The following is a 21,838-nucleotide window of genomic DNA, read 5'->3' on the forward strand; positions in this document are numbered from 1 at the left end:
ATTGCCAGTTAGATGTCTATTTGCACCGCATTGTGGATGGTTTTGTACAGTACTCTGTGCACAGCATGGGTGGGTCTCACCAAATACATCTTAGAATCATAGAATCAATACAATGCAGAAGGAAGCCATTCGGTCCATCGAGTCTGCACTGCCCCTCTGAAAAAACACCCTACCTGGGCCCACATCCCCATCTTATTTTCGTAACCCAGTAACCCAAGCCAAACATTTTGAACACTAAGGGGCAATTTAGCATGGCCAATCCACCTAAACTGCTCATCTTTGGTTTGTGGGAGGAAACCGGAGCATCCAGAGGAAACCCACGCAGTCCCTGGGAGATTGTGCAAACCCCGCACAGAGAGTAACCCAAAATTAGAATCAAACCCGGATCCCTGGCGCTGTGAGCAGCAGTGCCAACCACTGTGCCACCGTGCCTCCTAATATTAAAAATGGCAGAGAACAAATCCGTTCAGTGCATCTGTTTGGCATAGATTCCAATCCGGATTCACACTTGAAAGGAAAGTGTACTGAACTCGTTGTACCACACAAACGCTCAGCTAAAGTCAAATATGGAAATATCAGTGTAACATTTTGGAAACAAAACCCTTAATTGCATTTTAGGTATCTTCAGTTTTAATTTACCGATGTGTTAACTTTTATAAACATGGTGCAGCTTTTTTTCCCCCTGTAAAGAATTGACTTGATTATCATTTATTTTCAAAATCAGCTGGAAGTGACATGGCAATCACAGTTTAAAACTAATTAATCAATGAATGAACAGAGTTCAAACTTTTATAATATCAGATCAAACACTTCAACAGTTTCAATTTATATTCAATTGTGGCAATGTCTTCCCTTTTTATTCACAAAACTCAAATTTGCTAATTTTTTACATTTTGGCACTTGCTGTCGATCAAAACATCTACATAATTTAGAGAAAACTCCAGTGTCTCTCAAAATATTGAACCTTTGCCTATCGTCACGCGTATATTAGTAGTTACGATATTTGTCTCCTGGTTTAAGATATATTTTACTTCAAGTAACTCAGAAACAGGAAATGTATTAGAGTGAACTAGATAGTTAATAATGGAATTGCCTATTAAGACATTATTGCAACAGTGTAGGAAATGTGGCAGCTGATTTGTGCTGACAAGCTCCCACAAACAAGAGCACGATAACAGCCATCCAAAACACTGCTGACTATAGGGCGGCATGGTGGCACAATGATTAGCACTGCTGCCCCACACTGCCAGGGTCCCAGCTTCAATTCCGACCTTGGGTGACTGTGTGGAGTTTGCACGTTCTCCTCGTGTCTGTGTGGGTTTCCTCCGGGTGCTCCGGTTACCCCCCCTCTATCCAAATATATGCAGGTTAGGTGGATTGGCCATACTAAATTGCCCTTTAGCATCCAGGGGTATGAAGGTTATGTGGGGTGATGGGGTTACGGAGATAGGGCGGGGGGGAGTGGACCTAGGTAGGGTGCTCTTTCACAGGGTCAGTGCAGTCTCGATGGGCTGAATGACCTCCTTCTGCATTGTAGGAATCCTACACACACAGGGACTGGTTTAGCACAGTGGGCTAAATAGCTGGCTTGTAAAGCAGACCAAGGCAGCAGTGCGGGTTCAATTCCTGTACCGGCCTCCCTGAACAGACGTGGAATGTGTCGACTAGGGGCTTTTCACAGTAACTTAATTTGAAGCCTACTTGTGAAAATAAACAATTTTTATTTCATTTTCTATCCTTCTTTGGTTTGTAATGATAAAATAAGCAATAACTTCACACACCAACTTATGCATATCTGGCTGTGATCATCTGCTTGAATTTGTGATTAGGAATTCAATACATGAAGAATCACGAGTACTCCATCACATTGTGGGGCAGTACATTTAAGGCCAGAATTCAAGGCCATTCATGCCATCGGTATCTTCTGGTCCTGCCGACGTGCCCCCCGCCGTGGGTTTCCTGGCGTCAAGGAGTGTATTCAACGGGAAACCCCCATCGACAATGGTGGGATCAGACGATCCCGCCACTGTGAAACACACAGGTGCCAAATCTCGTCCTAAATCTTTTAATGGAAGTGATCTTCGAACAAAGTACTACTTTAGAAAATGGCCCTTGTCAAAATTTCATTGAATTTTATCAATATATAAATGGTTATCCAGCACTGTTGACAGGTCTGGTAACATCTGTGGAGGGAGTAACAAAGTTAGCGTTTCCATTCAAAGGACCTTTTTTAAGAACTCTATTCCTTGATCTGAAACTTCAATGCTATTTTTATGTCCCCTAATGCTGCCAGACCTGCTGGATTTTTTCAGCAATTTCTGTTTTTTCAGATTTCCAACATCCACAGTATTTTACTTTTGTTACTCATCACATATGTTTTCGATGTTCTTGAATCACTTTGTACCAGTTGCACATGCATTTTCTTTGTAGCTAGTTTAATTTCTGAGATGATTGATTCTTTTGACACAAAGGCAATCTTTACGCCAGTCTGCTAATTATCTTATTATGCTGCCTTGCTTTTTTTAAAAATGTAATACTGACATTGATGCCCTGGCAGTATTGCATTTTTAACTTTGGATTCCATTGGTTGTAGCGTACGTGACTCTGATTTCCCCTGCTTCGTTTTAAAACTGTTTGTCGGCTATGTCATTTAAATAATCTTTTTTGGCTTATTCATTCATTTGGAGACATTTAATCTCTCATTTGTGAGTGCTACGTGCAGCTGTCTGTAACTTAAGTCTGAATGAACTTCATTTAGCCAAGTCAATTTTTCTCCTTTGTTCTTAAATACAAATTAATGCTTTCGTATCAGATGCAGGGAAACCATTCACACCACCTCTGCAAGTTAACCATTAAACTTCACATGAGGCTTTATGAGACTGAAGTGCTAAAGATCAAAAATGACCATGCTTTAATTGAGTAACCAGGTACTGTTTTAATTCTCCAAAACCCTTAAGATTCAGAGGAACTCAAATAAAATGTATATCATATCTGATATTCCGAGGTGCATCGCTTTTCATGAATTGGACCCCTCCGGAAGGCCGCTGCCCTAGACTCGACATGTATGCTCAAGCCGTCAGAAGTCGTGTCAATGCCAGATTCATCACTCGCAATCACAAGGCAGCCTCAAACGTCACCCAAGCACAACGCAACGCCATCCGCACTCTCAAGACCAACCGCAACATCGTCATCAAACCAGCAGACAAAGGAGGGGCCACCATCATACTGAACAGAACAGACTACTGCAAAGAAGTATACCGACAACTCGACAACCAGGAACACTACAGGCAGTTACCCGCAGATCCAACCAAGGAACACATCCGCCAACTCAGCAGACTGATCAAGACCTTAGATCCAGACCTTCAGAACACCCTACGTGCTCTCATCCCACGTAATCCCCGCATTGGAGATCTCTACTGCCTCCCGAAAATACACAAGGCCAACACACCAGGCCGTCCTATCGTTTCAGGCAATGGGACCCTGTGTGAGAACCTCTCTGGCCACATCGAGGGCATCTTGAAACCCATCGTACAAGGTACACCCAGCTTCTGTCGCGACACGACGGACTTCCTACAGAAACGCAGCACCCATGGACCAGTTGAACCAGGAACATTCCTCGTCACAATGGATGTCTCGGCACTCTACACCAGCATCCCCCATGACGACGGCATTGCTGCAACAGCCTCAGTCCTCAACACCGACAACTGCCAATCTCCAGACGCAATTCTGCAACTCATCCGTTTCATTCTAGACCACAACGTCTTCACCTTCGACAACAAATTCTTCATCCAGACGCACGGAACAGCCATGGGGACCAAATTTGCACCTCAATATGCCAACATCTTCATGCACAAGTTTGAACAGGACTTCCTCACCACACAGGACTTTCAACCGATGCTATACACCAGATACATCGATGACATTTTTTTCCTTTGGACCCACGGCGAGACATCACTGAAACGACTACACGATGACATCAATAAGTTCCATCCCACCATCAAACTCACCATGGACTATTCTCCAAATTCAGTTCCATTCTTGGACACACTCGTCTCCATCAAGGACGGTCACCTCAGCACCTCGCTTTACCGCAAGCCCACAGATAATCTCACGATGCTCCACTTCTCCAGCTTTCACCCGAAACACATTAAAGAAGCCATCCCCTATGGACAAGCCCTCCGTATACACAGGATCTGCTCAGACAAGGAGGAGCGCAACAGACACCTACAGATGCTGAAAGATGCCCTCGTACGAACGGGATATGGCGCTCGACTCATTGATCGACAGTTCCACCGCGCCACAGCAAAAAACCGCACCGACCTCCTCAGAAGACAAACACGGGACACCACTGACAGAGTACCCTTCGTCGTCCAGTACTTTCCTGGGGCGGAGAAACTACGACATCTTCTTCGCAGCCTCCAACACATCATCAGCGAGGATGGACATCTTGCCAAGGTCATCCCCACACCCCCACTACTGGCCTTCAAACAACCGCGCAACCTCAAACAAACCATTGTTTGCAGCAAATTACCCAGCCTTCAGAACAGCAACCACAACACCACAAAACCCTGCCAGGGTAATCTCTGCAAGACATGCCAGATCATCGACATGGACACCACCATTACACGTGGAAACACCACCCACCAGGTACGCGGCGCATACTCGTGCGACTCGACCAATGTAGTCTACCTCATACGCTGCAGGAAAGGATGTCCCGAAGCGTGGTACATTGGCGAGACCATGCAGACACTGCGACAACGAATAAACGGGCATCGTGCGACTATCAACAGGCAGGACTGTTCCCTTCCAGTTGGGGAACACTTCAGCAGTCAAGGACATTCAGCCTCTGATCTCCGGGTCAGCATTCTACAAGGAGGCCTTCAGGAGACGCGACAACGCAAAATTGCTGAGCAAAAACTTATAGCTAAGTTCCGCACGCATGAATGCGGACTCAACCGGGATCTGGGATTCATGTCGCATTACATTCGGCCCCCACCAACAAGCCTGGACTTGCAGAGGCCTACCGACTGAACTGGCTTGGGACAATTCACACCTCTTTAACCTGGAGTTACCTCTCTCTCTGCATCTTTGATGATTTGATTGCCTGCAGGTGCTCGCATTCCGGGGCATCTCTGACTGTGTCTATATAAACATTTCTGGAACAAGCCTTTCCATTCACCTGAAGAAGGAGCCGTGCTCCGAAAGCTCGTGTTTGAAACAAACCTGTTGGACTTTAACCTGGTGTTGTAAGACTTCTTACTGTGCTCACCCCAGTCCAACGCCGGCATCTCCACATCATGGCTTTTCATGAAAGCCTTGTACAGGCGCTTTTCTTATTCAAATAGAGCCCACAGCTTTTCTCACTTACTATCCAATATACTGACTATTTTACATCTTGCACCATTACTTCCAACCTGTCTAGCATTCACCTTTGTAGAGTGTTGTCCCTCACCTTGTTGATTCATATTGGCAGTACTGAGGCACAAGTTTAAAAAAAAAGGCATGTGGCATTCAATTGTATACTGGTTATTGCTCACAAATGACAGTCCTTCTGGAAAATCCATGTTTTTAATGGGAATGCGGGAGCCACCTTGATTGGTGTGATCGGCAAACCTCTCCACTTTCTGATATTAGCAGTTTGTTCACTTAGCACAATTGCGGCAGTTTCAAGACATTTTGGCTTAATCAATTTTTGATTTACAATATCACCAATGGTCTACCACTGATCAAAGTACTTTATTGATTAACATGTTGTTTGACCAAGGGTTGCATTTCTTTGGAAGGATCTGTTCATTTATCTAACAACTTCAGTTGAAATCATCACCCAAAGAGAATGATTCTGCACCCGTGAATGGTATTCATAGAACCTGTTTGTACGGCTTTTGATTTTACATAATTTCCAGAATTGAGGAATTCAAATAACAAATGAATAGGTTTTGTAGACATGGATAGTCTATGTGACTTAAGTATGTGAGAAAGGACCAGTGAATAGCATAGATTAAAGACGTAGAACTGGGTCAAATTTCAAGAGGTATTTCTTGTCATAGTCGTTAACCAAGAACTAGCTGGAACATTCATTGAGTCTGGATTTGCTGCAGTGATTCAAAAGGTTCAAATTCGTTCCTGACTGAGGGCAGGAACATTAAAACAGTTTTATTTTGTGTGGTACATGAAATGAAGTGAGGTGCCCTATCATGCTGCTTCAGCAGAGCCTGTTTTCCAAGCTAGCGGAATGAACAGAAGTGAAGCCTTTCCTAATGGTTTGTTTAGTTTATCTAGTAAAGAAATTAGCCATGCAAATCAGTGAACCAATTTTGAGCTTGGAGCAGCACAGGGCTTGCAAGTAATAATCATACAGGGTTCTGTGCCTGATGAGCAAGAATAACTCTTGTGTCTTTAATGTATTTCTATTTTAGCATATTTACTGTAATTATTCACTGCCCCCTGCTGGGAGTACATTTGCACTCACAAGATCAGTATTGGCTGTAAAGCCTCCCATGGTTGAGTAGGCTGTTGAAGCTTGTTGTTAAAGCTGTCCTCAGAATTATGGCCACATGCATATTGTATTTGTTGGCATCTGTGCTATTACTCCCTAAAAACTGCTTTTAGGAAAGTAAGGGACACAGGAAAATTGGAGGGGGAAATATTGAGGGATTAAGGTAACTGTTCATTATTAGCTGCACATTGTAAGTGTAATGCAATTGTTTAGATGAAAAAATGTCATTAATGCTGGATTTCTTTTCATAAGAATCTAGAAGAAAGCAGTTAAGTTCTATTGTAATCACAGAAACAAATTGTCTCATTATCAGTATGCAAAGCACAGCTATCCAATATTTTGGAACAGCAACTTTGATGCTTCCCTGTCCGACATCTGCATTTTTCTTAGTTCCATTCGTGTCATGATGTAGCTGACACTGGCAAAGCAACACTTATTGTCTATCCGCAGATGCCCACAGTTCTGGTGGTTCTTCTTACATCACTGCTGTCCGGTTGGTGATGTTACCACAATGCTATCTGGGTCGGCAATTCCAGAATATTGGACCCAGTGATAATGAGCAATGTAAATGTGTACCAAAGTCTAGATAGTGTATGACTTAAATGCATGCTTGGAGTTGATCCTGTTCCTACAGCTACTGTCCTTCTTGATAGCAGAGGTTGCAGGTTTTAGGTGTTGCTGTAAAAATAACCTGGGTGAGTTGCCTTTGTGTATCAGCATTTGTGTTACAGGAAATGGCTAATGAGTTCTGTGAAGCTTATGCTAATCATTATCTTTGATATTGAGTATCTTGCATGTTATTGTAGTTATGTACATCAGTCAAGTTGTGATCTGGGTTTCCTGGTTGTTAGAAAAACAAAGGTAGTTTTAAGGGGTTATATTTGTATTGGTAAACATTGGAATCTTTGAAGCTAGATCTGGGTCATTGTCTGTGTGGAGTTTGCACCCTGTATTTGCGTGGGTTTCACCCCCACAACCTAAAGATGTGCAGGGTAGATGAATTGGCCACGCTAAATTACCCTTTAATTGGAAAAAATGAATTGGGTACTCTAAATATATAAAACAAAAAAAAAATGTTTTACAAATTGAAAGAATTTTTGACAAACTAATTACAACTTGTTGAGGATGTAACTAGTAGGGTAGATTAAAGGGAACCAGTAGATATAGGGCACGAATCTCTGGCCACGTTGGACTCTTGCTTGAGCGCAACCCGACCGGAGAATGCCGGAAGAAGCCTGCAGCGAGCTTCCCGGCAGGCTCCGCGCCTCCTGGGTTTGGCCGAAGCTCCACGAGATGTCGGAGTCAGATGCCCATCCCAAATGCCCATCCCATATAACCTACTTATGACCTAATCATCCAGGATCTACAGGCCTCCCTCAATTCTCCGTCCTCTCCAGGGAGGTTGCAGCCAGCCAGGCGCTAATCAGTGCTGGTCCACACAAACGGGGGCCATATGGAATGACACCCAGGGAGTCTCCCGGGCCACCGGAGACCCAGGGTGGTCAGGGTAACTGCAGGGTGACCCCCTGGCCCTCCACCTGGAACATGAGCACCTTGACACTGCCAAGGTGCCCGGATGGCCTGCCAAGCTAGCAGGAGCTCTGCTTGGATGCTAGGGCGGCAGTGCAGGGGGCCTGAGTGCCAGGATGGCACTGCCAGGGGTCGGGGCAAGGGGGGCCATGCCCATGAAATTAGGGTGGAGGGTGGGTTTGAAGGATGGGGGAGTGCAGGGCAGGTAAGTAGGGGCTTCCGGGAGTTTGGGTGGTGATGGGCAGAGGTCCTAGAAGCAAATGGGGTGCTGTAAAGGGGCTTGGGGAGACCTGAAGATGGGGGACCCCTGGGGACCCCATAGCGGGGTGTCCACACTTGGGGGATGTGGGGTAGTGTCCATGTGTATAGGGGGTGGCATTGCTCATGGGTGGGGGGACAAGCTCACTCAGATATCGGGCACCTTTTCTAAATGGCGGCTCGATCTCTAGTTCAGCTTCCCAGTGCTAAAAAAAGTTCTAAGTGTGGGCTAAACTGGTGAGAAACTCCCCAGGGCCTAAAAAAGTGACTAAGTATCATTGGATAGCGGTGAGGAACCCGCTGGCAGAGCCAACGGGAAACTCCCTGAGAAACCCGTGTCAAATGAACTTTTACATTCTTTGGGAGAATCAGGCCCATAGTATACTTGATTTCCATTAAAAGGTTGCCACACAAAGGGTTCATATGCAAAGAAAAATGCTCATCGAGTTGGGAGTGATATATTAGCTAGGATAGAAAATTGGGAAATATAAAGGTAAACAAGGCATTTTCAAGTTGGCAAGCTGTAACTAGCTGAGTGTACAAAGGATCAATGCTAGAGCCTAAACTATTGAAAATCTATATTCCAACTTCAACAAAGAGACCCAAGAGTAATATGTCCAAGTTTTCTAGGTGGGAATGGCTGTTCAGCAAGCCTTCAAAGTGTTCCAAACAGGTTAAGTGAGTAGGTAACAAGATGGCAGATGAGGTAAGTGTGGGGTATTGACATTGACAATAAGATTAGAAAAACAGTATTATATCAAATATTTGAAACTTTAAATATTGATATTCGGAAACTTGGAATTCTTTTCCAAGGAACACAACGTTAGCCTGCAAGAACAATAAGTATTTAGGGGCAGCCAATCAAATGTTGGCATTTTTTGCAATGCGAAAGGGGTACAATAATAAGGAAATCTTGCTATGGTTACAAAGAGTTTTGATAAGATAACAAACAAATGAATGCAAAGAAATGTATTTTGAGAGAAGAAAAATTGAATTTGGCAATTTGTATTTCAATATGTACGATGGATATTTGATATAAAATTTCCTTTCAGTTTCAAGAGGGTGTAGCATTAATATAAGTATACATATGAGACTGGTTAAATGTATTTCTGCTGGTGTAAAATGCCATTGATTTTGTCCCCTTAAAATTCCTAAAGCATGTTTGCAAAATATAAACATGGTCAGAGAATTTGACAGCGTTTCATTTAATTGCTGGTCATTTTATATAATTGATACATAAGATCACACATTGATTCATAGGATTGTAGTTTTCAATTAGAAACATGTAATTGACTTCACCAGTGCTAGAGGCATCCGAGCCAACCTGTTGTAATATTCCAATTTATTTAGTTGCATAACATTTATACTGGACGCAATTTCATGAAAAAGTTTCTGAGGTTGTAGCGAACGGAAACTGCTGCGAGCTTCCAGCACTCGACCCGGCGAGGCTGTCATTGGCATCAAACGTTAATTGGTCCACTTAATGAGGCCCCACAGGTTTTACGCCGCAAATGATGGTCCCGCCGACTGATTCGTTTGGACCATGCCTGCCAGCTGCTCGCCAACAAGGGGGAGCAGCACTGAAACCAATCCCGGAGATCAAACCCCACACAGCCTGCAGCCATACCACCGAGGGACCAGCCCCACGATTCAGAGATGCCTACCTGTTCGGAGGTTCAGTCACAGCCAGTGTCACTTGGGAGGAAGCGGCCATCAGCTCGGGGAGCGTCACCAGGAGGACCGGCACCCAGTGCTGTAAGAAGATTAGCGATCTCCACTGGGCCGCACGGGTGGGTTGGCACCAGCCCCCTGGCTCTTTCTGTGTCCCCACAGGAGAAGTTGGCCTGTAGCAGATGGGAGAGGACCCAGAACGGTAGCAGGGTGCCGGACATCAGAGTCCTCACCCCCCGTTAGGAACGGGCCCTGGAGGTCGTGGGGCAGGCAGAGGACTGATCGGTCACCAACATGGAGCTTGACACATTGCACAGAGACAAGCTTCCACCGGCCACCACCCAGATAGCCTTTCATGCATGAGTTAATGCCATACAGAATGACCCGTTCCTCCCACTGACCACATATACATTATCCTGCAGGATCTCCATCCGATGGTGCCAGCCCATCCAGGGTGGTTACCCCCCCTGCCTCTCATGAGAACACCTGAGGAGAACTCTGAGGAGACCACCATATTCACGACAATGCTGTCATCCCCACCCTGCACCAGCGCAGAGGCACACACTTCGTGGGCAACAATAGTGGTCAGGCTTCTGTGGCACATTCTGGTGAGTACCACACAGTTGCTGGTGCACATCAGGTGGAGGCAGGAACGCCCAGACAAGACAGCAGTCGGAGGTCTGCTTGATCCCAGGACCCAGCTGGGTCCCAGTCAGATGCTGAGCCTCTGGACCAGGTTTACCGGAGTTGATGCAGTTGATAGAGTGTGGCCGAGAGATTCAAAGGGGATGTCAGTGACACTCCAGCAGATCCATATCCGATGGAGGAGCCCCACAGGCTACGGGAGCAGGAGAAAGCACCGACAATGTGTGGCACCGAGGCCAACACTGCTCGGGTGGCGACAGCAGTGGAGAGCCTGGTACACAATGTCAGCAGCATGAATGAAGGTGTCCAAGGCGTGGCTCAGTCAGTGACGGTCATGACTGAGGGTCTCGACAGCATGTCCGACGTGCTGGGGAACATGTCCCAGTCCCAGGTGGGCCTTTATGAGGCACTGCGGAGCATGTCCCAGTCTCAGGTGAGCACTGCCGAGGCATTCCAGAGCATGTCCCAGTCATTGAGGAACATCACTGAGTGCGTCGACAATGCTGCAGACTTTTGGGGAGCTGGCAGGGCTGGCAGAGCTAGATGGTGCGGGGCAGCCGGGGCTCAATCTAGCTGCCCCTCCATCCTGAGGTCATCCTGGGGCCTTATGGGCACTGACTGGGTGGAGGGGGTGCTGGGTGCCAACCGAGAGCTACCCTATGGAGTGTTGAAGGTGGTCACCAGTTCCCCTGGGTTCCACCCCCCCGAAAATTGCACATCTCAAATTCAGCATCCGGAACAGGGGCACTGAGGGCCACAGGACGTGGTAAGCAGCGGGCTGCCTCCACCTCAGATATGCATCCTGGGAGCACACCTAGATGCTGCAGTAGAGCACGGAAGGCTAAGCAGGTCAAGGACAACTGAGGGAGCACATGGTGGGGGGGGGGAGGGGTTTAGGGGAGGGACAGCGGAGGGTGGGGTGCGGGATGGAGAAGGGGGACCATCACCATGAGGGGGGCTAGGGGCAGTTGGGGACACGTGTGTGGCATTAAAAAAACAGTGCACCTGAGAAATATGACTCCTAGCACTTCCAACCACCAATCCTCTCCCCCCCTCTCCCCGGGCATGGTGGTCCTGGATTCCCCCCACCCCTCCCTCCCCCAGGCACACTATGTGCAGGTGATGGGTGTGAGCGGACAGGGAGGGGTCAGACAATGGCACAGATTGAGAAGCACCAGCACTCAGCTGGTTTTTATCAACCCCCTGCCTTCGGCAGTGACTCGCTGACACTGCAGCCACAGTCCCGCCATGCTGGGGAGATGTTACACAGACTCGAGGGGAGTGGGGGGACGGGGTGAGATTACGGATAAAGTCACGTCCTGTGGGAAGCAGGCGATGATTAGGGCCTCCTGTCCCGAAATAACTTCCAGTTGCAAGTTGCCCTCTGGTGACTCTTTGATCTTGGAATTGCTGCAAGTCTCTCCTCTTCAAGCAGTGAATCAATTTTCACCAGTATAGTGCTTGGTGGTTAACATAACAGGAGTCTTTCCCTCTGTTTGGTGCAGTAAACAGGGGCTGGTTTAGCACAGGGATAAATCGCTGGCTTTTAAAGCAGACCAAGGCAGGCCAGCAGCACGGTTCAATTCCCGTACCAGCCTCCCCGAACAGGCGCCGGAATGTGGCGACTAGGGGCTTTTCACAGTAACTTCATTTGAAGCCTACTTATGACGATAAGCGATTTTCATTTTGTTTCATTTCAGTAGCAATTGTTTTCAGTCTTCAGCGACAGAACTTCCACCTCGCACACGCACGCATGCACATGTACACCCTCCTTTTGTCGAGACATGAAAACTGGCACCTGAGTTTCGATCTGGGCATCTGACCCCATAGCAACCAGAGCTCCAAGCAGAGTTAAGTATGTTTATCATTCCACTTTCCAGGACATTCTCCTTTATTTTAAAAGAGTCACTTTAAAATATAACCATCATATGAAGTCTTGCATTTGGAACAAAAGCATGAATGGAGGGTACTGATTGACAGAAGACTTTGATTTTCTTTGAATATTTGAATTTGTTAAAAATTATTCTTTTAATTTTCCTTGGGTGAATATAGTCAACAAAGGAAAAGAGGAATAAATCTTAATGTGCTGAATTTGTGGATAGAATGTAACAACTGAGGTCTTAATTGAAGCTGCAAATTGTATTTAGAACTTGGGTAGAAAAAATGAGCTTGTACTCTGGGATGGATTTAAATTAAACAAATATGCATAAAGTTAATTATAAATTAATCTAAAGGAGAAAACAGTACCCGGTGAAAGTTATTCTGCTGCATTGGTTCATTTTGGAATTGATCCATAATTGTGACCGAGATGTGACTATTTGCACAGCCTAATTTCAGTTGCCGTTGACCTACTGTGCAAATATGGATATACAGGTAACACTGGCCAGTGTATTAGGAGATTATTATGCAAGGATGACAATTCTGATTCGCTGTTTCTATGCATTACCTCTTAAGATACACAACAGATAATGTTCATGAAGTTCCAGTCAAGACCCTTATCAAAGTGTTTAAAGAAAGCAACCGAATATAATTTGAAGCATTTTACTCAACAATTCAAACATCTGTTTTAAAATTCTTTTAATTATTTTAGCAGTTATTAAGTCCTTTATTTTTGGCAATAGCATTGCTTTCTATAGCGCTGAGATCCTCTGTTAAATGGAGGGGGATAAATTGGGGGAGGTGGAGAATCAGGTGTCCCTGTACGTAGATTACCTACTTCTCTAGACTACAGACCCAGTACCCTCTATGGATGCAATAATGAAGCTGCTTCTGAGTTTTGGCTCCTTCTCTGGGTCCAAGTTGAGCCTGGACAAGAGTAAATGCTTCCCGCTATTCAGAAGAGATTGCTGTGGTTCAGTGATGTTGGTTCCAAATGGGGGCAAATGGAAGCTAGCTCCAGCACTGTTTCTAGCCTTGGTGCAATAGTTACGGCATCGTTGCCATTCTCTCTGGTAAGATTGTACCTGAATCCAGTGGTGGTACCTTACTGAGAATTTGGAAGCCATTCAGGCAGCATTTTAAGCTCTGTTACTTGTCTTTGTTAGCCCCCATCTGCAACTTTTTCTACCAGCAGGTTTGGGCTCAACATTTGAGCTGGATTGGATCGGATTGGATTTGTTTGTTGTCACGTGTACTGAGGTGCAAGTGATAAGTATTTTTATGCGATCAGCTCAATCAGATCATTAGTACATGAAACAAAAAGAAAATACATAATAGGACAACACAAGGTGCACAATGTAAATACATAGACACCGGCATCGGGTGAAGCATACAGGATGTAGTGGTAATCAGGTCAGTCCAAAAGAGGGTCGTTTGGGAGTCTGGTAACAGCGGGGAAGAAGCTGTTTTTGAATCTGTTTGTGTGTGTTCTCAGACTTTTGTATCTCCTGACTGATGGAAGAAGTTGGAAAAGTGAGTAAGCCGGGTGGGTGGGGTCTTTGATTATGCTGCCCGCTTTCCCAAGGCAGTGGGAAGTGTAGATATAGTCACTGGATGGGAGGTGGGTTTGTGTGATGGACTGGGCTTGTGTGATAGACTGGGCTGTGTTCACGACTCTCTGAAGTTTCTTGCGGTCCTGGGCTGAGCAGTTGCCATAGTAGGCTGTGATGTAGCCAGATAGGATGCTTTCTATGGTGCATCTGTAAAAGTTCACCTGAGGAAGGAGCTGCGCTCCGAAAGCTAGTGTTTGAAACAGAAATGTTGGACTTTAACCTGGTGTTGTAAGACTTCTTACTGTGCTCACCCCAGTCCAACGCCGGCATCTCCACATCATCTGTAAAAGTTGGCAAGAGTCAGTGTGGAGATGCCGAATTTCCTTAGTTTCCTGAGGAAGTATAGGCACTGTTGTGCTTTCTTGCTGGTAACGTCGACGCGGGTGGACCAGAACAAATATTTGGTGATGTGCACACCTAGGAATTTGAAACTGCTAACCAGCTCCCCTCGGCCCCGCTGATGCAGACAGGGGTGTTTGCAATACTTTGCGTCCTGAAGTCAATGACCAGCTCTTTAGTTTTGCTGGCATTGAGGGATAGATTGTTGTTGTTGCACCACTCCACTGGTTTAGCTCAGTGGGCTAAACAGCTGGTTTGTGATGCAGAACCAGGCCAGCAGCGCGGATTCAATTCCCGTACCAGCTGAGAACTCTGAATTCTCCCTATGTGTACCCGAACAGGAGCTGGAATGTGGTAACTAGGGGTATTTCAAAGTAACTTCATTGCAGTGTTAACGTAAGCCTACTTGTGCCAATAAAGATTATTTACAATTTTTACCAGGTTCTCTATCTCCCTCCTGTATTTGACTCATCGTTGTCTGTGACCCACTGTGGTCATGTCGTCAGCAAACTTGTAAATGGAGTTGGAATCAAATTTTGCCACGCAGTCGTGTGTGTATAGGGAGTATTGTAGGGTGCTAAGTACGCAGCCTTGCGGGGCTCCGGCATTGAGGAATATCGTGGTGGAGGTGTTGTTGTTTATTCTGACTGATTGTGGCCTGTAGGTCAGAAAGCCGAGGATCCAAGTCCCAGGTTTTTTGCAGCTTTGATATGAGCTTGACTGGGATTATGGTGATGAAGGCGGAGCTGTAGACAACAAATAGGAGTCTGATGTAGGAGTCCTTGTTGTCAAGATGCTCCAAGGGTGAGTGCAGGGAGATGGCATCTGCTGTGGACCGGTTGTGGCAGTATGCAAATTGCAGTGGATCAAGGCATTCTGGGTGTATGAAATTGATATGTCTCATGATGAACCTCTCAAAGCATTTCATTACGATTGATGCCAGGGCCACCGGACGGTAGTCGTTGAGGCACGTTGCCTGGTTCTTTTTTGGCACCGGTATGATGGTGGTCGTCTTGAAGCAGGTGGGGACTTCAGAATGGAGTAAGGACAGGTTAAAGATGTCCGCAAACACATCTGCACCTGGTCCGCGCAGGCTCTGAGTGCATGACCAGTGACCCCATCCGGACCCGTGGCCTTTTGAGAGTTCACTTTCAGGAAGGCTGATATGACTTCAGAAGTTGTGATGGTGGGTATGGGTGTGTCCGGGGCTGCTGTGGCACTCGGCAATGGATTGATGGTTTCCTGCTCGGAATGTATTGAGTTCATCGGTGAAGGGTGCACGGCTGCTGGAGATACTGCTTGACTTCGCTTTGTAGCCCGTTATATTGTTTAGGCCTTGCCACAACCGATGAGAGTCTGTAATGCTAGTCTGTGACTCTAGTTTGGTCCGAGTTATGGTTATGGGAGGGGAAGAGTTTGTAACCTGTTTGTTGAGAGGGGGGCTGGGGTGTGAGATATGTTTTAATGAGTTGGCGGTGAAATTACAACTGCCTGTTTTAATTATTTTCAGGTATTTCCGGGTTTGTGATTTTTTTTGCCTTCCTTGCCCTTGGAACCACCCTCTTCCCTGTTGAAGACGATTTTGTCTTTGGCTGGACCAAACTGCGGGGTTTGGGTGGGAGGGGACTATTTCAGACATATATGGCCATATCCTTTCAATGGGTCCTGCTCTGTTGAGTGAGGGGAGGGCGAATTGTGTCCCATTCTGGATGGTGATGTATGGAGTGAGGCCCTTCACAGGGTCAACTCTACATCTTCATGTGCTTGGCTATGTCTGATTTAATTCAAGATGGTGCACACAGCGCATCTGACTAAAGTGAGGATGAGTGGATTTTTCTCTGGAGTGGGGGACAAGTGTGAGCGCTGTTCTCGGGGGCCGGCTATCCACACTCGTTGTTCTGGTCATATATTCTGGTCTTGTCCCAAGTTGGTAAGCTTCTGCGCCTCTTTCTCCAACAACATGTCAGAGATATGTTTATTGGATCCATGCTTGCTGGTGGCCATATTTGGGATATCAGACTCCCCGGTGCCTCAGACGGGTGAAGGTGAATGTCCTCGTCTTTGCCTCATTAATATCCCAGAGATGAGTTTTGCTGGGTGGAGGTCTCCTACTCCACCTAATGCCTCAGCGTGGCTTGGTGACCTTATGTCTTTTTTCTATTTGGAGAAGGTTAAATGCACCATTAGGAGGTCGGTAAAAGAGTTCTACCTGCGATAACACCATCATTTCCTTTTTTAAGGAGCTAGTCAGCTGTTCGGCGGTTTACATAGAACATACAGTGCAGAAGGAGGCCATTCGGCCCATCGAGTCTGCATCGACCCACTTAAGCCCTCGCTTCCGTCTGATCCCCGTAACCCAATAACCCCATCTAACCTTTTTGGTCACTAAGGGCAATTTAGCGTGGCCAATCCACCTAACCTGCACGTCTTTGGACCGTGGCAAGAAACCGGAGCACCCGGAGAAAACCCAGGCAACACGGGGAGAACGTGCAGACTCCACACAGACCAGCGGGGAATCAAACCTGGGACTCTGGCACTGTGAAGCCATAGTGCTATCCACTTGTGCTACCGTGCTGCCCTTAGTTTGTTTTTTGGGTTGAAGTTAATACGCGCCTTTGCTGGTTAGTTCTTCTATTGTGTAATTTTGATTAATTATATTGTATGTTTGTTTCTTCTGAAAAATTTTAAATTAACATATATTTTTTTAAAAATCCTTTATTTTTATAGGTTGTAGAAAATGTCCTAAAAGTGAACCCTATACTAGGGCCTCAGATGTTTCAGCCACTTCTTCCATCGGTCCTTAAAGGAATCTTGGATGGAGAGGTAGGAATTTATAAATATAGTTTATGTTTGATACAGTCGGATGCTCTTAAATAATTTAGTCAAAATGTAATGTTAGATGAAATACGCGCAGAACAAATTTGCACCCAGTTTACAAGAAAAACCTTTGAATGTTCTTGGAGGAATCTCCAGAATTATTCTTGCCAAGCAGCTTAATGAAATTCTTGCAGTAATCATTGAAGCACTCTGGGAAATAATTTATGTTGCTGGTCATTGCCTTCATGACATGGAGATTACAAAATGCTGGGAATGGGCAATATATCTTCATGCTAAGGAATCACTGTTTTAGCAGACATTACATTGCATAACACATGAATACTGCTAATGTGTTTATATCTTCATTAAGAGGCAATTGTACTTGCCAGAATTTACTATTGGAAAGTTTTTTTTTTACAATGTTTGAGTTTTGTCAACTGTCTAAGACATGACTTTCTGTTCAAATATATTTCTAAGTTCTGATTTCATGCACTCAGACTTGGGCTCTGTAGATAAGAGCCATTGGTATAAAAATATACACTCTCACAATTTGCATGTTTCTTGCATTGTACTATATTACAGGTTATGAAGTTGCTTGATGAGGGCATTTTGTTTGATTAGTTTTCTCTAGCTATTGACAGCTGACTTGGAAACCAAATGAGAGAGATGCTGAAAGTTCTTGTGAAACCACTTACAATGTGGTCACAGTATATTTCAAAGAGGTCAGCATTTTAAGTAAAGTCATATGAGATGTCTTGCAGTCAACCAGGGTCAGGCAAGAAAATTGAGCTGTTCCTGGGATTGCAGAATTCGAGTGCGGTGTGTTTTTACCTCTGCAATATAGTATGGAGAATTGGAAGCTTTACAAAGGAAGCCTTCAAAACCTATTTTGCAGCACATTTTTGAGAACATAAATTATATTTTACAAATTTAAAACAATATAATACTATTTGAAAAATAATATTTTAATGCGATTGTTTCCTTGTACTTCAGAAATATCCCGTGGTAATGTCTACATACCTAGGTATCGCAGGAAGGGTATTGTTGCAAAATACGGGATTTTTTTCTTCCCTTCTCAACCAGATTGCACTAGAACTCAACCAGGAGGTAAGTGCTAACAATTGCATTCTTGAAACATGTTAACTCCTTTGAAATTGATATCTGTTAACTGAAACCCATGAGCTTGATAGAGATATTCTTTCCTTTCATGAATAAGCAGCATGTGTTATCGAGTTTGAAAACTGATAATTACCCAGAAGATAGGAAAAGCAGGACAGCAATGATGGAAACTGAACTATTCGGTATTATTGGTATTATTGCAAACAATTAAATGGACTGCAAAGTAACAAAGTACAACCTCATACCAATCAAATTCATGAAAAGGAGCAGATCTTTTCTCCCTTACTGTGAGTGACGCTGGCAAGAGTGCCTTTATTGCCCACCTTCAATGCCCCAAAAGGGTATTGAGTTAGACCTTGAACTGCTGAAACCTTTGTGCAATGACTTCCATGATGATTGTTTATTTTTCTGTTTGCAAAACCACCCGGTAAAAGATTAAATCAGTTAGGATGCAGTTATTCTGCCATTTTCATTGTTTCTCCAAATGCACATTGGCATCTCAACTGATTTCCACAAGCACTGAAGTGGGGAGGAGTAAAGCCCTCTGCAGGAGTCTGTCTCACCTTTGATTTTAGATTACATGCTGTGCAGTACGATTATGGGCTGTTATGAAGCCACATTTTAAGTACATGAGTGCTTAACAATTTGACCTGGTAGTTCTGTCCTTGTTCTCCAAACCTTAATTGTTAGCTGTCTGGTTTTAGAGTTCTGCACATGCATTTAATCCTCAATGCAGGGAGTTCCTTTGTCACTGATCTTGATGTCGGATGCAACAATTCATGGTAGGCAGTATAAAACTTGGTATCCTGGCATACTTCACTATCCACACATACAATGCAGACTGATAGCTGCTGCAGTCATGAATATTTGTAGCTTCAACTGAATTCCAAATCCATTCAATGTACCAGAGATGGGAGGAATATTTAATCATTTTAGGACATCTTTGTTGATTTTATTCTTTTTGGGAGATATCTTTTCGCAGCAGAATTCACGAGTAAGACCATATGTTGGGAATGTTTGACTTGTGGATTACCAAATTCTTAATATTGCTATTTTTAAAAGATATCAATCGAAGTGTTGCATTTAATATAACTTTCAAATAAAAGGAAATAATTTGACCCAGATGCACATTGTGGTATAATTCAAGGTGAGCAGAGAGCAAACCAAGACAAGGGATTTGAAGGCAGAATTTGAATTGGAAGCATGAAGTGCAGCTACTGCATTTTGATGATAGAATGTTTCCCTTTGATCCTCCAGTACCATGTTTGAATTAAATTGTAATCCATAGAAAGGTATATTGTAACTAGATAGCACTGTAGCGTGACTATAATTACAGCCCTTTCTCATTGTCTTTCTGAAGCTTTACAAAGACAATTTTACTGTTTGCCTATCTGTGATAGAATTATTTTGACTAAAAAAAAATCTCCTCCCTTTGCTTGTCTGTGCTAGCTTCAGTTATAAGAAAGGCATGTTTAATCCTATGAATGCTTTTCTTTAGCAAAGATTTGGTTTGATTTAAACCTTGCTTTTGTTTTAAGTCTGACAATCTGTCAGCCACTAAAAATGAAGATTTCTTTAAAATCCTAATGCTGCAAAGTACTTGTGAGTTATTGATGTATGTTTTCTTTATTTATCAATATTCTCCCTCCTCTTCCAAAGGATGTTTGGCTCCTTCCAAAGGCCCTTTACTAGGATCAGGCTTGCTCTTGCACTTTACTTCATAAACATCTGATGGTGATGCCAGCGAGCTATTTGAGTATGGAGGACACTTACATACTTCCAGCAGGTGACGCTGGATATTGACCAGGGGCAAGGACCATGGCTGAGTTTTTCCTTCCTAATCCATGAGACTGAGGGAAACTTTAGTACCTCTACCAATACCCTGGCTGATAGCTAAACCATTAAACTGTGTGGATTGAACCGCAACCTTCCTTATCTATCGAACCCGACCACTAACTTGGTAAATTAGTGAACTGTTTAAAGCATGTCCAAATGTGCTATGATTCTTATCAATACATCGCTGTACTTGTGAGATGACTCATGCTAACTAATCATGTGACACCGTCGGCCAATCAGAACTGGTATTGATCCATCTAAATCATATGTCATTCCGAGAACACATCAAGTACCCTACTTTGAAGAACATCTCACAATTGTTTTAAATCTCTCAAAAAATGCTGCTTGACCAGCTTAGCACATTATACTTTTATTTCATATTCCCAGCATCGACCATATTTTGCTTTAGTATCATTATTTAATTCAATGCCACTTCTTCTCCAGGACTTGCCACTTTCTCCAGTGGAATTTCTGTTTGTGTCTTTTACTGTGGTTATCTTCATTGCTTTCTGTTTTTCTCCGCAAGCTTTATCAGGTAGCTACCAAAATTTGCTTTCACAGCCACAGCTCTTTCTTTGACAACTCCGACTCCGACTTATAGATTCCTACTGAAATTCCAACTCTCATGTTTTGGATCTACCCATGATGACAGATTTTTTTTTGTTAATTCATTCAAAGGTTGTAGGCATCACTGCCAAGGCCTGCATGTGTTGTCCATCCCTAATTGTCCTTCAATGGCAGAGGACAGTTAAGAGTCAGAAGACTATAAGACAAAGAACAAGAGGGTGGTGAATCCACTCTATCTAGGCCTCTCAGTATCCTGTAAGTCAACCAGATTGCTGTGGGTCTGGAGTCACATGTAAGCCAGACTGGGTATGGATGGTAAATTTCTACAGTGCTTCTAGGATGGCAGTTTCAGGGTTTTGACCCAACAACAGTGAAGGAACTGTGATACATATTTCAAGTCAGAATGGTGACTCAGAGGAGAACTTGCATTTGTTGGTGTTCTCATGCACTGACTACCCTGTTCTTTTAAACTGTATCGTTGTGGATGTAGAAGGTGCGACCGAAGGAGCCTTTGTGTGTTGCTGCATTGCATCTTGTATATGATACATTATGCTGCCACTGTGCACCAACGTGGAATAGGCGACTGTTTAAGATGGTGGATAGGGTGCCAATCAAGTGAGCTGGATGATGTCAAACTCCTTGAATGTTGGAACTGCACTCATCCAAGCAAATGGAGAGTGTTTCATCGTCGCCCTGATGTTTGCCTTGTTGAGGGTGGAAAGGTTTGGGGTATCAGAAGGTGAGTTGCTTGCCACAGACATTCTAGCCTCATACCTGCTCATGTTTATATGGGTGGTCCAGGTGAATTGCTAATGAATATATGATGTTACTTCTAAGATCTCATCCCCATATCTTTTCTGCAGATCTGACTTCTGGTAGTGCCATGAGCTGATTGGTTGCACACAAGTTGGCTCCCACTTGGGGAATTGGTTTTTGGCCCTTTTTACCCGGTAAACTGGTGTTGTGGTGGGAAGAAAGATAAAGCAAGTGAAGTTTGGTGGTTTCTCCGGTCTGGGATGTTGGCAGGATATAATACGAGGCAAAAATCCAACAAAGCCCCCACTCGAGA

At 44.4% G+C, this 21,838-nt stretch overlaps 1 protein-coding gene across 2 annotated transcripts in view; it reads left to right on the forward strand.

Moving 5' to 3' along the window:
• ipo11 (importin 11) overlaps window positions 1–21,838 on the forward strand; it is a 712,587-nt gene that overhangs the window by 447,485 nt on the left and 243,264 nt on the right. For both annotated transcript variants that reach the window (XM_038791006.1, XM_038791005.1), the window contains exons 25-26: window positions 17,158–17,253; window positions 18,241–18,354. In XM_038791006.1, coding sequence (XP_038646934.1) covers window positions 17,158–17,253; window positions 18,241–18,354 — 210 coding nt within the window. The remainder of the gene's footprint in view (window positions 1–17,157; window positions 17,254–18,240; window positions 18,355–21,838) is intronic.

This window comes from Scyliorhinus canicula, chromosome 3 (genome assembly GCF_902713615.1).
Source record: "Scyliorhinus canicula chromosome 3, sScyCan1.1, whole genome shotgun sequence".
In the NCBI taxonomy this organism is placed as follows: domain Eukaryota; kingdom Metazoa; phylum Chordata; class Chondrichthyes; order Carcharhiniformes; family Scyliorhinidae; genus Scyliorhinus; species Scyliorhinus canicula.